General features: G+C 41.5%; 1 protein-coding gene across 2 annotated transcripts in view; it reads right to left on the bottom strand.

Moving 5' to 3' along the window:
- Clcn4 (Cl-/H+ antiporter 4) overlaps positions 1–13,107 on the bottom strand; it is a 63,956-nt gene that overhangs the window by 25,773 nt on the left and 25,076 nt on the right. The window contains exons 3-6 of one of the 2 annotated variants that reach the window (XM_087600620.1): positions 11,023–11,194; positions 9,347–9,446; positions 6,134–6,321; positions 3,074–3,196 (exon numbers count right to left, since the gene is read on the bottom strand). In XM_087600620.1, coding sequence (XP_087456746.1) covers positions 3,074–3,196; positions 6,134–6,321; positions 9,347–9,446; positions 11,023–11,194 — 583 coding nt within the window. The remainder of the gene's footprint in view (positions 1–3,073; positions 3,197–6,133; positions 6,322–9,346; positions 9,447–11,022; positions 11,195–13,107) is intronic. The other variant, NM_022198.2, reaches the window with a different exon arrangement.

The following is a 13,107-nucleotide window of genomic DNA, read 5'->3' as shown; positions in this document are numbered from 1 at the left end:
AGCCTATACCTTTGCTAACGTGAAGTAGCATGGCTCCAACTCCTGCTTTAAGTCAATCTCCACTGTGGTCTAGCTTTTGACAGAAACACCCAGGCCCAGATTCAGGACTTTAAGTTGGCCCACACTAACATCTACCCCATCTATGAACTGCTTGAGCATGTGAAGGGGCCAGTCCGGCACATTCAAAGATACAGTATCCCCAAGGCATAGGGCAACAAAAGAATAGCCTACAGGAGTCCCAGTGAGAAAAGAGTATTAATAGTGTAGCACCAAAGGCCTTGAACCAAAGCAATGATTCATTATTTATAAGTTGCCTTATAAATAAAACCATACTTAAGGTATCAGTCTGCTTTTTACATTCCACACTTGACATCACTATTATGAGTATCATCTTCATCACATGCCATTTTGTCACATAAGTAACTTGTATGTGAAACTACCACCAATAATGATGTCTACCTTATACTCAGTAACATCCAACTCTTGGCAAGTAAAAGAACTTGTAACTCAAGCCTAATGACCTTAGGCCTAAGCACCCACAGGAAGATCAAAGTAGAGAACTGAGTTCAAATAGTTGTCCTCTGACCTCCAAGCATGAAAAGTGGCATGTGTAGATCCCCCTACCCCCATGTACATAGTATGTACATACACAAAATAACAAATAAAAACTACTTTTAAAAGATATTCACATTGGAGAAGAAACAAAGTTTACATCTTTCTACACTACAAGATCACCAGCAGAATTATTCATCTCTGGTTCTTAGAAAAGGGAAAAGGATTGATCCAGTGTGCAATTTATTGCTGTTTTAGTATCAATATTGGCCATCTTCCTGTTTGGGGAAAAGCTTGAGTAAAAACATGCTTACTAGGAGGGCAGTGAAATCATAAACTCAGACAGCAATTGTCTAGCCTTTTTATTTTCAGAGTCCCTTAGACTTTGACCATCAAATAAAAAAGCCAGATCTGCAATAACACTTGCTTTGAAGATGCATAATTGCCACCCATGCTATTCATTCATCAGAGATGAATTTAAGCATAATGCAAACCTTTTGACCGCTTATGGACAATTTCCCCCAGAAGAAATACAAGGTGAATTCAGAAAAGTGCCTTTAGTTGAACAGAGTTGCATGGGAAAACACAAAATGTACATTTTCATATGTCTGAAATGCCTACCATCTCACACCTCTGCTAGGGTGCCATGGCTGCCTATACCTGCTGTGACCACTCTCTGTTGATTTTGAATTGTACCCTACTTTAGTCCTTTCAGGCTGCAATTCCTTTAAGCCTCAATCCTCCACAAGCAAGCATCAAGGTTTTTCAACAAGTGAAATATTTATTTGTTGCAGCATTTATGTAGGTAGAGGATATTTAAGATGTGTGATACTGTGAAACTGTTCTTAGCAATTTTCTCTCTTCCTGCATCAGGTTTTGAGTGTTGTGACCCCACTCTGAACCATTTTTCTCATAAGCCTATAGTTTTTAGTGTGCCATTTTGCATAATGCCATATGCTTTCATAGTGTAAATAGTGCATTAGAGTAGAATTGGCTATACAGAGGAAATAGGGTGGTGTGGTGTTTTGATAAAGAATGCTGCTCTCTATGGGCTCACTGGTTGGAATGCTTAGTCATCAGGGAGTGACACTACTTGGAAGGGATTAGCAGATGTGGCCTTGTTGGAGGAATTATGTCACTGGGGATGGACTTTGAAGTTTCAGAAGCTTATCCCAGGCCTAGTGGCTCACTCTCTCTTCTGGATGTAGAACTCTCAGCTACTTCTACAACATTACCTCTGCCTGCACATCACCATGCTTCCTGCCATGATGACAATGGACTAAACCTCCAAAAATATGAAAAAGCTTCCAATTACGTAATATGTCAAAATAAACTGCCAAAATTTCAGTATGACATAACAATATATGTTTTACCCACTTTCCTGAAACAAGCCTATATTGAACTTTTCAGTACATCTTCCTAATAATCTTCTACCCCTTTGTGTGAACTGCTTAGACCAGCATCAGTGTGGGAAGGCACAACACAGGGGAAACTGGACTGGGAATGTAGTTAAGTTTGTAAACTGTTCCCCAGCATGTGCAAAGCCCTGGGTTCAATCCTCAGCAACACATAAACCAGGCCTGGTAGTACACAGCTGCAATCCCAGTACCTGAGAAATTGAAGCAGGAGGATAAGTAATTGAATGTCGTCCTTGGATACACAGTAAGTTTAAGGACAGCCTGGAATACATTAAACACTGAATCATGGAACACTGTATCCAAAAATAAATGAGTACAACTTTAAAAAGAAAGAGGCAAGACAACCCTCCTTTGAGCATACAACACTATTTTCAAACTTAAACTTTCCATTTCCATTCAAGGGACAATGAAAATGTAATGTCTATAGTGAGTACAAGGCATTTTACGATTTTTCTGATTACCATTTTGCCTGAGATTTTTTAGGACTCAGATCTATTACCATCAATCTACCCAGAAGATTCTCCCAGGCTTCTAGGTTGGTTTCAGTGAAGGATGGGGTAATTTTCTTGATACATTTGTTATATAAAATTACTTTTAAAAAACTATTTATAAGAACCATACTGTCACATAGTCATTTTCCCGGTGTTTGCTCTAAAAGAAGAATTCTGGTTTTTAAAGAGTCTTATTACCTTGTCACCATAAAAGCAAAATGGGGCAGAAGCTTCTGAACGCCAGTGAACTTTCCCAGTGATTCTCCTCCACTATTCTCTGGTTTTTCACATTACATCATAGAGTTACTACAGTAGCACATTTATGTGGATGCTTCATGAACTCAGTTTCTTTGGGCTTTAAGAGTTTATCTTGGCTGACAAGGAAGAGGTCTAATCATTTGAGAAGCTACAGATCAAATCTGCTGAATACAGTACTCATTGTGAAGCTACACTGCTGGGTTCAACTCACAGCTTGCCAGCTTAGTCTTTAGTGAGGTCACTTAACTGGTTTATATTTTAGTTTCCTTAACTACTAAGTCAATCTACAGGGTTTATATATTAGGCTTATAGTGGGGATTAGTGTTGGTACACAGTCCTTCATCCACAGCTTACCTCAGGTATGCCAGAGCCACAGGCATATGGTGCAAACACACGTACCAGGGAGACAGCCAGAAATGCAAACAGCAATGCCCATAGAATGTACATTAAGTAATTCAGAATGTAAGCGCTAGCACCCTAAAGATCAGACACAAAACAAGGAAGAAGTGATGAGACAGAGCAAACCTGAACAGTGTACCCAGCCCCACCATCTCCATCAGAGAAAGCGAAGCTATGATAGGCTCAAAGAGGTTCATCCCAGACCTGCAAAAACAAAAGAATCAGTTGTTGCTATTGCTACAGCTACTACACTACACAAAACATCATCAGGTGTTTTTCCAGGAGCTATTTACACAAACCTTCCAGTGGATGAAATCTCAGCAGTAATGGAAAGCAAGCATGATGCTGGTTTGTAATCACCACTTGCATGGTAGTTAATAAAAGGTGTGGTACAGAAAACTCTGCCTGTGAGACTCTGGATGATTTGTTTTGTCTTGTCTGTGGTGGGATGGCCTTTCTTAGCTTTCATTACAGCCACACCCAGACCACAGTGAATAAGTATCAGTACTGTGTTTAAGAAGGCTGCTTCTCTAAGTGTGGTCCATGGACCAACAACATCAGCATCACCTGGGAGCTTGGCAGAAACATAACCGGTGGGCCCCACCCTAGGGCTGCCAAATCAGATACTTCACACAGGCACACAGCCCAGTGCATTTTAACAAGTCTCCCAGAGATTCCAGCAAGTGCAAACATTTGACAGGTACTCATAGAAGAGAGCTGTTCATGCATCCTTTACAGAAGAATGTATTGGACTATTTGCTCCAAAGTAGCTGGTGGCAGGGTATTTTCCTTTCTGATACAAACAGTCTGGGTCCTTTTTCCTTTCTCAAGGTTTCAGCTTCTTTTCACCATCTGGATTATTCAAGTGTGAGGAAAGGAAATAGATATCACCTACCTGGCAGGCCATGACCATGGCCACATGTGTGCCTATTAAATGTAAGGACACGTTCCTGGAGACTGCAATGCAAGCATATATTTCACACACTATGTGGTGAGAAATCAGCCTAAGGAATACCTTTCATCCACTTAAATAAGTACTTTTTGGAGGCTAAAAATAACTTCTCACTCTTCTAAAGAGTAATTCTTTGAAACAAAGAATAAATCTTACAACCAGTTGAAGATAGGCACCTCTATTTCCCCTGGAACACATACTGCAAGTAGGAGAAAAGATGGCAGCCAGCCAGTCCCATCTGCCAACACCCATCTACCCAAGTAGAGAATTTCTTTTTGGACATAATGGAGAGCATTGAGAATGTGTGAGATTTCAAGATCTCTCTCTATTTCTGAGATGTGAAAGAGGAGGATTTAGTAAAATGGCAAAATGTGTTCCAAATGTCTTCCATTTCAGCTGTGAAAGTCAGTCGAAAGAAACAGGAAATGAAGAAGTTCAAATAGATTACAAATATCCTCCCAGAATACTCTAGCTCTAACTGTCGTCCCATTACCCGTAATGTGAAGCTTGATACCTAGCTCCCCTCAGCTCGCTTTCTGATACATCAGTGACCCTCCTCCTCCCTATTTTGAGTCAGAGCCTCAATATATAGACCAGGATGACCTCAAACTCATACTGACCCACCTGCCTTTGCCCCTTTCTCTGCCTCCTAAGTACTGGGAATTAAAGGGTTGTATCACCACACCTGGCTCATTGTGGTACCTTGTGAATTCACTTAGATGATCAACTTTTCCTGAGCTAAAATACTGCAGGTAAGTACTAGATCTGTGGCTCATTCATATATCCCTGTGCCTGAGACATGCTTTTCACAGAAGGATCCTCTAATTAGATCAGAAAAATAATCAATGGAATATTGTCATGGAAACCACAGTGAGAAGCCTTACTTTACAATCACTAGGATAATTATGATGAAAACAGATGCTAGCAAGTGCTAGAAAGAAAGTAGGCAAATCAGAGTCCTCATATACTGCTCATAGGAGCGCACAACAGTGCATCCAATTTGAAAGCATCCTACCAGATTTTCAATGGTTAAATATAGAGGTCACTTCTCACCCAGAGGTTACACCTATACCCAAGAGAAATGGAATATATGTCACCACCTTGAATGCAGATGTTCATGGTGACATCTTTCAGGTTAGATGAAAGGAAAGCAGCACATGTTCATCAAATACTATCTAGCTTATCCATACAAGAGAGTATCACACAGCAATGAAAAGATGCTGCAACATGAAAAGACTTAGAAAATAATGTTAAGTGCTACAAAATCCACATGGTTCATGGGCTAATTTAACTGAACCATCTAGAAGGGAAATCTATAGAGAGAGAGACAGAAAGGACATTAGTTGTTGCTTGTAGCAATCAATGAACTTGAATCAGTTCAGACAGGTTTTGTTTGTTTGGTTGTTTTGTTTTTGTTGTTATTGTTGTTTTTGTGGAGGAGGATTATGGATAAAAATATTCTAAAATCATGTGATCATTACACAGTTCTATGACTATGACAAAAGCCACTGAGTTGTACTTTCTGTGGGAGAATCTGATGAACTATAAATTGGTTCCCTAAAAGCATTACTTCAAAACAGATAATATTTTTTCTTCTATCTTAAAACATGAAAATCAATTTCATTTCTTCAGCACAAAGAAGAAACGACTTTAGGTAAGAAAAAGGCAAATGCACAAACTGATGGATCTATGCCTAAAATCCCAGAACTTGGGAAGCTGAAGCAAAATTACTGTAAGTTTCAGGCCAGGGTGGGCTATAGGGTGAGACCATATCTAAAAAAATAGTAGAAAAGAGAGAGGGGAAGAAGAAAAAAGAGGACAATCAGATATAGTGAGGGAGAAAGTGGTGAAGGGAGGAAAAGGGCTTCATAGAACATACATATAACATTCACAAAAGTGAGCAAAAGTTTTCCAAATGAATTCTGAGCAGTGGCAGAGCTCAATGAAAGCAAATGGCAGCTCTGTTAAGTGAGAGATTGTTATCTGAAGGTGAAATTATGAGTGTTCAGAGATTGGGGATTACTATGGTCCTCAGGCAGGATCCTGCACAGATAATAGCATACCTCTGACTGGCTCAGAAGAAGCTCTGACCACTTCTGCCACAGGGGACACTTGTCCCTGTCCTCAAAAGTGGTCTCATTGGAGGTCCAGCAGCATTGCTCATGGCTGTACCAGAATGCAGACAGACAGACGCCCTCCTTGAGGTCTGTCATCCAGTCAACAGCGAGATCGATAACTCCAGCCAGGGTACCTAGGAAAAGAATGAATCATGGAGAAGAATTGCCACATGGAGAGAAGACAGAGTATTCTCAAAGCTGAGGAGATACCCATGACATGATACTGCCACTGAATCTGACAGCTGCTTTCACTTGCCTGGACGTTACCTGAGCACTTGGTATAACGCAAGCAGTGGACAGCCCAAAGAACCACAAAGTTCTTGGGGGTGGGTGGCTCACATCAGGTAAGAAAGCTATTCGAGGGCAGACAGAAGTTCAGGATTTACTCATCCCTTTCTGAGTTTTTAAGTTGCCAATATACATCTCGGAAAAATACCTTCAGGTTAGGAAGATAGCTCAGCAATGGGATTCCTTTCTATACAAGCATGAGGAACTCAGTTCAAATCCCAGCACCTACATAAAACTTGTGTATGACCATGTGTGCTTAAACCTCCAATGTTGAGGGTTCTAAGCAATGAGCAGATACTAGAAGCACACTGGACACCCAAAAACCAAAACCAACCAACCAACAAAACAAACAAACAAACAAAAACAAGCTTCAGGTGCTGTGAGAGACCCTGTCTGGAGGGAATATGGTAGATCTTTGTCTGACTGCCAAATATGTGAGTACAAGTGAACACACCCACACACACATACACAGAACACACAGTTAAGACACATCATGCACTAAATACACAAGCAATTAAACAACTCTTCCCTCTCTGATGGCTCCTTTTCATCAATATTTAAGTCACACCTACTCCACATTCCCCTCCAGACACTGTCCTGTATCTTCCCTTCTCTCCTCTTCCCCTCAGTCCAGTGCATTCCTTCCACTGGGAATGCAATAGCCTGTATCAAGTCCTGTACTTTCATTTTTTCCAGAACAGGTCATGCAACATGCCACCAAGAGGTCGAATGTACCCCCACTACCTTTGTGTTAGGAAAGCTTTATCTCAGCATACCCAGACTTTCACTGCATGCTGACTGTGGCTATTCTTCCTGCTACAACGGCAGAGTTAAATTGCAGAAACAAAAACTACACAGCTCACAAAGCTGAAAATTCTTATTTTCTAGCCTTCAATAGAAAGAAGGTTGCCAATCCTAGATTCAAGCTTCTTGACAGCACTTGAAACTGCTGAGCACTCTTCTTCCAGAAACATGTTGTCTATGGCTTCGACAATATTTAATCTCTCCTGCTTTCCTCCTCACTATCAGATTTTCTGTCTCTCTTGATCTTTCCTATTCCTCCACCCAGCTTCATAAAGAGGATATTTGCTCAAAGCTTGTTCCTAAATCCTTTGCTTCTTTTATACCATGTTTTCTTTCCTGGCAGTCTTATTTGTATCCATCTTCCTACTGGTACTGGTACCTTGTTACCGTTACTGCCACTGTTCCTTTCTCTAAAGATACACTCAGATCCACAGAATCATATCTTCAATAACAGATTGTGTGTGTGTGTGTGTGTGTGTGTGTGTGTGTGTGTGTGTGTGTGTGTACTTCCACTCATTTATGTAGTAGGGAAAAGGGCTTTGTCATCTAGTTTTTGAACCACAATTAGTGTCAATCCAGGCATCTTTAAAAGTCACACAGAATGCACAACTTCATTTATATGGAATATTTAGAGCAGACAACAGTGAAAGGAAATAGGCTGGCAAAGGTTCAGGTTTTTCCATACCTAAACACACAGATAATATTAAGGTGGGGATGATAGAATTGTCCTAAAATTGATCATAATGATTTATAGAGTTTGCACAACTCTATAAATGTAATAAAACCCACTTAGTTGTACACTTTAAATGGGTTAATCGTGTAATATTTGTAGTATAATTCAGCACTGCTGTTTTACAGAGAGAGAGAGAGAGAGAGAGAGAGAGAGAGAGAGAGAGGAAGAGAGAGAGAGAGAGAGAGAGAGAGAGAGAGAGAGAGAGAGAGAGAACTGGTTGAGGAAGAGGTTCAAGGAGAAATGTGTATTTAAACAAGATCTGATGATCACCCTCAAAAGCTATCATTTTTCAACTGTTCAGTCACATTAGGCTTCCTCCTTTGCCTATGCCCTTTGTTTGTGAGTTTTGGTTTGTGGTGCAACAGTGCCCCCTTCTGGTAATTTCTGGTAAATTAGTTATTCAGAGGCTATTTGTGATTCCTCTACCAAGGAACCAAGGGAGTTAGGCAACTGAGTCCTTCCCACCATCGGAGCCACAGGGAAATCATACTACTTTCTAGATCTCCCTCCAATATTCATCTAAATCCAAAGAACACTGGAGGGACCTATCTCCAAAACCTCTTTATTCCTTCCTACATTTCTACTATGTCCATAGAACCAGCTTTCTACATGTTTGTTGCCTCCTGCTGCACACTGGAATCATGAAGGGAAAAGAGAAAGTCTTTACCCAGCATCAGGGTGTTTTATCCAGAGAGGCTATTTAACATAAATCTGTTCATAACCTCCTAAAAAGAAATTAAGTTCAGCAAACAAGTGCCATGAAGAGCCAAGTATCTATCATCCACAAAGTAGCACCGAGATTATGACAGCATAAAACAAAACGTCTCTAAGAGCCAGAATAGTGTGTATTCTAGGTGCAACTATCCTGGTTTCACCTTACATTCTGTGGGTGGACAGCATTACTTTGAAAGTCTTAGCATGTTTAATCATGCATTTCAAGGCTTTCTAGTGATAGGAAAAGCCCATCACATGTGGTGTTTGATGCTTGCAGATTATAACACTTCTGTATTTGTAACCCCACACATAGCCAGGTATAACAGAATATAAAATGTGTGCTTTGAGTAAAAGCTCAGGGTGGTCATAAACCTATGCAGCGTGTGGATGACAGGGTCAAGCAGCACTGTTAATTACAACATCAAAATCCCGTAGTTGTTTTGTGAGCCATCTTTGCTTTGGCCTTTGGTGCCACAGTTAAGATCAGGCTCTTGCCTTAGTCTCAGTGGTTCAAGCAGTAAATACTTGGCATTCAAATGGAAGATGAATATTCCACAGCTTCATTGTCTCCCAAACATATGGAGTTTGGGGAGGGGGTGCTAGGAGCACAACACACATACCTGCTAGCAGACCAATAAGTAGCATCACCACCCATCCTGACCATGCGTCCAGCAGACTCTTGATGAACTCCCAAATAGACTCTTTACTTTTGCTGGTTATCTGGCAATGAAGGACAGACAGCAACTGATCAGAACACACTTTCTAGTTCATGCTTCTGAAGTAGAAGATTCCTCAGGAAACAAAGAGACTGAGAAGATGAATATAATGAAGCCGTTAAATTCCCAGTCACGTTATTCATGCAGCAATTCAGCACAATGTTTAAATGGCCTTTCTAGTTCATAGGGCTATAAGGATGCAACACACAATCAGTGTTCCCCTTCACAGTGGATTTTACATCACCAAAGAGCAAATCAGATTGAGCACAGGTTTTTATTTAAGGGTCTAAACTCTTAGAGAACATTATGGCATCTTTATATCATGCCTTTTCCCCTCCCCATTCTGGGGGAGCCCTACACTCCTCTGACATCATCGCCCCATCCTTTTTTGGTTCCCTATTTCATCTCTGTCTGACTCTGACTCTCACCTGCCTCCCTCTGTATACAGAATATGTACCCTGACTTTTCTAGGGCCCTGCTTCCATCCCTACTCTAAGTGCCTAAGTCACCTTGTCAGTGTCTCAAGCTTCAGTAGATATTTGCATGCTAGGAGTTTGTCACTCTCTAAGGTGAGCCCTGCCTGCATACTGAGCTGTGCAGCATGGTGTATCCCATCACCTGCTGCAAGATAGTCCCCACTCCCCTCCTCTACTCATCAGCAAAAGTATCCCATTGACAAGAGCCCGCTGCTGTATGACTCTATTCCCTCCTGTAAAGTTCCCCATGGCTTGACCCTGATCCCATCTCCATCCCTTTTACAGCCTTCAGTAACGCCTTCCTCCCCTTGACCATGCTTCCAAGGTTCCTATGTTTTCTCTTTCCAGCAAATACTTACATTGCTCTGTGGCCATCACCAAGTATTCCCCCAGGGCCCACTTAATCATTCCTAACACAGTCCCATAGCCCATTCTTCTAGGATTATCTCTATTCATCTTCTCCTGAGAAGCCTTCAACAAACCCAGAGCTCTCTGGGGTTATTTCATGCCTCTGTGACTTAACAAAAGCCCACTCCTGATATTGAAGGAACTTCTTCCCATCTCTGACATCCAAACTCTTGGTCATACCCTTTCTGAAAAAGCCTTCCTTAGTCATTCTTTCTAAATGAGCCTACAGCCTTTGTATATAGCTGCATTTTGTCCCATTCCAGGATACTGAATGCCAGCTAGATGTATAGCAGCATAGTGATGCTCTCACTCTCCCTCCCCCAGCCTCTCTCCTCCAGTGTTCAAAGTAATCACCTCTATTCTTAAGGATATGAAAATGAACACACACACACAAACACACACACACACACACACACACACACACCTAACAGCTTCAAATTCAAGTCCCATGAAGGTGTCAAGGACAAAATGTAGTCTAAACATTTCTGGCTCAGGGTCCTATTGTTGCTTGCACTGGTCATATTTCCACCCAAGGTATCTGCTATTGTAACTCTCAGTCTTTGTCTCTGCTTCCCTACTAGCACTTTTCCGCTGTGGACCAATATGCAATACATAGCCTCAGGCTCAGATCCTAACCTAAAGATGGAAGCCTTGTGGAACTATTGGTAACGACCCCTTTAGCATAGTACCGCCTACCTTTCTATGTCTGTCAGTGTCCCGGGACTTTTCCCTCAGCCAGTCTATGGTGTGGAAGTCTTCATAGGTCCCCACATCAGGGAAGGGCTCATCAAGGAAGTCCATTAGGTTCCCAGAGGCACTCATGGCTCCTGCACTGACCGTGCTAGTTACTCCTGGAAGAGAATTCCACCTGTTAAAAATGCAAACAGGGCTCGTGTGTAGCTCAGGACAGTGTGTCTGCATAGCATGCATAGCAGGACCACAACACGGATATAGCAACATAATCCAGGAACCTCTACTTTAATCTCCCTCCCTCCTTCTCTCTCTTTCCACCTATCCCTCCCACCATGTGCGTGTGAGTGTGAGTGTGTCTGTGTGCGCGCGCATGCATGTATGAATAGTTCATGTTAAGCAAGTGTTCTACAACTGATTCCTTTGTTGTGTTTGTTGTTTTGAGACAGAGGCCCATGAAGCGAAGACTGGCCTTGAACTCATTATGTCACAAAGAATGACTGGAACTCCTGATCCTCTTACTTCTGCCTCTTGGGCATTAGGATAACAAGAATATGCCATGATTCCCTGCTTCTACTTTTTTTTTTACATAACCAAAAACATTATTTCCACATCAGTATCTTTGCTGTAATGTAATATGTACTCAGTTTACCCTCATTATTCTCTAGTTATCTGTTGCAAAGTCATCTTGAACAAGAACAAGGAAATACCAAACAAGTGCCCCAAAGGAATCCTGCAGGCATTTTTTTCACAAATTCTTTTTCAACTTATCAACATGCCATCTTTTAAAGACGTCTTATTTGATATACACTACTCACTCAGTACACTTGAACACAGCCAGATGCACCACTGCTGATGCCTGATTGAAATTTCTCTATCAGACATATTTTCTCCACAAAACACATCACAAACACTGCTCTTACACTTGGGAACATGGCTAGCACAACAATACAGTAGTTCAAGAACACCTTAAACCACAAATTACCAAAAAAAAAAAGGAGCATGGGTTTGTTTTGAATGGGAAACATAATAAAACAGAAAAAGGCCACTTGTTCTCAATATGACTATGGAAACACGGAAATAAGTTATTGTCTGTGACCACAGTTGGCAAATGTGCTTCTGGTGACTTGAACTTTTCACCATTCTACACAATTGCCAAGACAGTGAACAACCATTAAAGCACCACTATTGATTTGGTTCTTAAATGTCCTTTAAAAGTCCTTGTATTGCATACTTTATCCCCAAGCTGGCGCTATTGGAAGGTATTGAAATCCTGAAGCAGTGGCGCTGAGAGGAGGGATGGGGAATGGGGTAATGTGTGTGGCCCAAAAAAGGAGTTTGGGGACCCCAGCTCCTTCCCCTCACTCCCCTCTCACACCCAGATTCAACAGAGGAATGACTACAGAAAATGTGGTCCATCTACACAGTGGAATACTACTCCACTATCAAAAACAATGACTTCATGAAATTCATAGGCAAATGGATGGAACTAGAAAATATCATCCTGAGTGAGGTAACCCAATCACAAAAGAACACACATGGTATGCACTCACTGATAAATGGATATTAGCCCAAAAGCCTGGAATATCTAAGATACAATCCACAGACCACAAGAAGCTCAAGAAGATCAACCAAAGAGCAGATGCTTCAGTCCTCCTTAAAAGGTGGAACAAAAATATCCATAGGAGGGGATATGGAGACAAAGTTTGGAGCAGAGACTGAAGGAATGGCCATTCATAGCCTGCCCCAACTGGGGATGCAGCCCATATATATATACAGCCACCAAAACTAGACAATATTGATGAAGCCAAGAAGTGCATGCTGACAAGAGTCTGATATAACTATACCCTGAGCGGCTCAGCCAGAGCATAACAAATACAAAGGCGAATGCTAGCAGCCAACCATTGCTGAGAATGGGTTCCCCTTTGGAGGAATTAGAGAAAGAATTGAAGGAGCTGAAGGTGTTTGCAACCCCATAAGAATGACAATATCAACCAACCAGAGCGACCAGGAAATAAACCACTACCCAAAGACTACACATGGACAGACCCGTGGCTTTAGCTGCATATGTAGCAGAGGATGGCCTTGTTG

The sequence above is a fragment of the Rattus norvegicus genome, chromosome X, assembly GCF_021556685.1.
Source record: "Rattus norvegicus strain SHRSP/BbbUtx chromosome X, alternate assembly SHRSP_T2T, whole genome shotgun sequence".
NCBI classification, from domain to species: Eukaryota; Metazoa; Chordata; class Mammalia; order Rodentia; family Muridae; genus Rattus; species Rattus norvegicus.
The sequence above is the reverse complement of the archived record's forward strand: the minus strand, read 5'-3'. Positions and strand labels throughout refer to the sequence as shown.